The sequence below is a fragment of the Branchiostoma belcheri genome, unplaced genomic scaffold, assembly GCF_001625305.1.
Source record: "Branchiostoma belcheri isolate BF01 breed outbred unplaced genomic scaffold, Haploidv18h27 scaffold849, whole genome shotgun sequence".
Classification (NCBI taxonomy): Eukaryota; Metazoa; Chordata; class Leptocardii; order Amphioxiformes; family Branchiostomatidae; genus Branchiostoma; species Branchiostoma belcheri.
Window position 1 is genome coordinate 2,946 of NW_017804519.1, and position 2,972 is coordinate 5,917.

A 2,972-nucleotide genomic window follows, 5' to 3' on the forward strand; every position below is an offset into this window, starting at 1 on the left:
GTCCCCCATGTCAAAAAAAGTCCGGTGTAGGTAGGGTTAATCTCGATGCAGAAACAGACAGCGCATATGCAGCGTCAATCATTTATAACGTTATATTCAGAAAGCCATAGAGTGTCCAAGGGTGATACATACACTCACAGACAGCCCTGTTTAAACCTATAGCGAAACAGACAATCGTTGAGAGGCGCTAAAGTGCCCAGCCCGGCCCGTGACTGGTCCATGGGAGGGGTCTCCATGTCAATTAATTCCATGTCGAAGTAGCAGACCGCGATGGTGACGAGCTGTTTGATCTCGTTCAGCGCGAAGAACCTTCCGGGACACATGCTAACGCCATGGCCGAACGGAAGCAGGTAGTGACGTAACTTCCGGCCGTTCTTGTAGAACGCGGTCTTCTCCTGGCCGTCTTCCAAGAAACGGTCGTACTTGAAAGTCTGAAACAAATGTTAAAGAACCCATCACATCTTTCGAAAAGAGTAGGCGTCAGTTGTACCCAAAATTGGTCTAACTTGAAGAGAGAATTCTTGATTAAAGAAAAAGAACCCACCACACTTATAAAAAAAAGTATAAGTCTGCTGTATCTGTATCCAGAACCGTGCTTTATCAAGAACCGTGCTTTATCCAGAAAAGTGCACGTGCTCTATCCGGAACCATGTTTTACGTGATTCTTCCAGACCCGGTTCTGGATAGCCCACGCGTATCCAGACCTGTGCCTGGGGCAAATCTACGCTCTCCCACTATCCAGAACCGTGCCTGTTGCTATCCCAAACCCATGCGGGAATAGAAGTAGATCCATCCCGGTATAAGTGGTTCAAAACTTATCCACGTGTATCCAGAACTGTGCCTGGGGCAAGTCCTGGATACACGGAGACTAGTTCAGACAGTCAGCGGTTTGGAGAACTAGCACAAAACATGCCATGCACGACACAGTGCTCATTAGGTGATACCTGGTGCGATCGTTAGCTGATCATTAATTAGTTGATTACTAATTATTAGTAGCTAGCGCCGGTCATTTGGTGATCGCCTACTTTCAGCCATGTAATGTGAGATAGGGTTAGAATCACCTTCACCAACTATTGCTCTGTTTATTCTTAATCAAACACATTCACATATATGTTTGTCACATATCTGCCCTGCCACTTGCTACATAATGTGCTACAGCATCAGTTACCATGGTGACAGACTGGCAGCCGTCTGGTCTTGGTCACTGTTCTTTTATTTGCAGAAGAAAAGGGAAAAAAAGTCCTAAAACAATTTTTTTTTGCGAATTTTTTGCAAAGGTATATATTTACATGATAAAGGGAGATAAGAAAGATACCTCAGGATCATCGTAGACTTCGGGATCCATATGCAGAAAGCCCGGATATAGACCCACCATGTCCCCCTTGCGGATGCGGAAGGTACTGCCGGACTCCAGGGCCAGCTCGGCATCTTCGGTGGCCACGCGGATTATGATCGAGGCACTGCACATGCGCAATGCCTCGTTGATAGAACTACCTGTATCGATATTGAATTTAAACCACAGTATTTCTTCTCGATTCAACGGGCATTGAAGTATTTTGGGTTTTCGTGTATCTATTTCTTTTATTCAATTCTTTATTAAGATACCAAAACATAACAGACAAACATGACATACAATGTTGCCTGAATGGCGTTGATATTTACAAGATAAAATGTCAAAAAATTATATATTTACAACAACTATGAAAACAGTACAGTAGGTGTACAACCCAGATATCCACAAGGTCCATTATCTTGTGCCAGACTCTATCTGTACAGTCTGGATATAGAGTCTGATTGACTGGTGGAGGAAAGAGTTCTGTAGTCTTTTTGTTCTGGCGGGTGGATAGAGATAGTGTTTTTGTTCCTGAGTGAACGACTGGTAGCTGTATATCTGGAGAGAGGGACAAGGTCATGTAGGGGACGAAAGAAATAAAATTTGTACAACGAAGAAAAAGCATTTGTACGGCGGACACATTAATATGTATCGCCTGGTGAAATACGTACATAAATACAAACAAATGAGAAGATTGTATGATCGTACTTTGTTAGAAAATAGGACAGAAACGGTGCAGGCTCTTCAGGCTCACAAAACAGTGGAAAGTGGCTAAATAGACTGAAAAGTATGACAGAGGAGTTAGCCTATGTTGCAAATGTTACCCCCCCCCCCCTCCACCGCCCGGTCGGCTAACTTTTCTGGTATACTATTCAGTCTACAGTTTATTTGCCCAGTGTCTACTATTTTTAAGTTGAACAGCCTAGTAGGTGGCCTGAGTGTCATCCTCGGTAGTTTTCGCTCGCTTTCTAATGTCACGGTAGCCAGCGACATTAGGGAGCGGGCGAAAACTACGGAGGATGGCACCCAGGCTACCTAGTAGAGGCTAATTATTTAGCAATCTACGCACCGAGGCATTTCATGTCGTTCAACTGCTGCCTCGTCACGTGGATCATCTCGCCTCCCGCCTTCACGTTCTCCAAGGTCTGACCGGTCTCCTTCAGAAGCTGGAGAGAACAGACAAAAAAAAAAACATAACCTTCTTTGTGAAGGTAAAAAGTGAAAGTGATCTCGAGCCAGTTTAACCCTCAACAGAACACCTTCCCGGACTGATCATTCTGTACACCTGGGGTCCGTGCGGACCCCAGAACAGTTCTTGCTCAATTGTTTTGCAAACTGATGTGGGAACCTCTGTGTCCACATTACATACAAAAATCATACATTTTGAACTTTTTCTATTTTTTGGTGAAGAAAAGAAGGCAATAAGAAATACCCGATTTTTAAACCCATTTCAGACTGAAGGGGCTTTTGAGGCCCAACTTTGATCTCAGATAGCGGCTAAACGGCTTGCGCTAGAAGTATCAAATTTGGAGACCTTTCCTAAAATGTCTTTGGAAAAAAGTTCATATTAGTTCAATACTAGTAAGTTGATGTTTTTTTGTGTTGCCATGGCAACGGGTTTCTAGCAGGCAGTTTTTTT

At 43.8% G+C, this 2,972-nt stretch overlaps 1 protein-coding gene across 1 annotated transcript in view; it reads right to left on the bottom strand.

Annotated features, from left to right (window-relative positions):
• Positions 1-27: 27 nt before the first annotated feature.
• LOC109486986 (cholesterol 7-alpha-monooxygenase-like) overlaps positions 28-2,972 on the bottom strand; it is a 7,318-nt gene continuing 4,373 nt past the window's right edge. The window contains exons 6-8 of the mRNA XM_019790903.1: positions 2,403-2,499; positions 1,316-1,494; positions 28-431 (exon numbers count right to left, since the gene is read on the bottom strand). Of these exons, the coding sequence (XP_019646462.1) occupies positions 135-431; positions 1,316-1,494; positions 2,403-2,499 (573 nt within the window). The 3' untranslated portion in view covers positions 28-134. The remainder of the gene's footprint in view (positions 432-1,315; positions 1,495-2,402; positions 2,500-2,972) is intronic.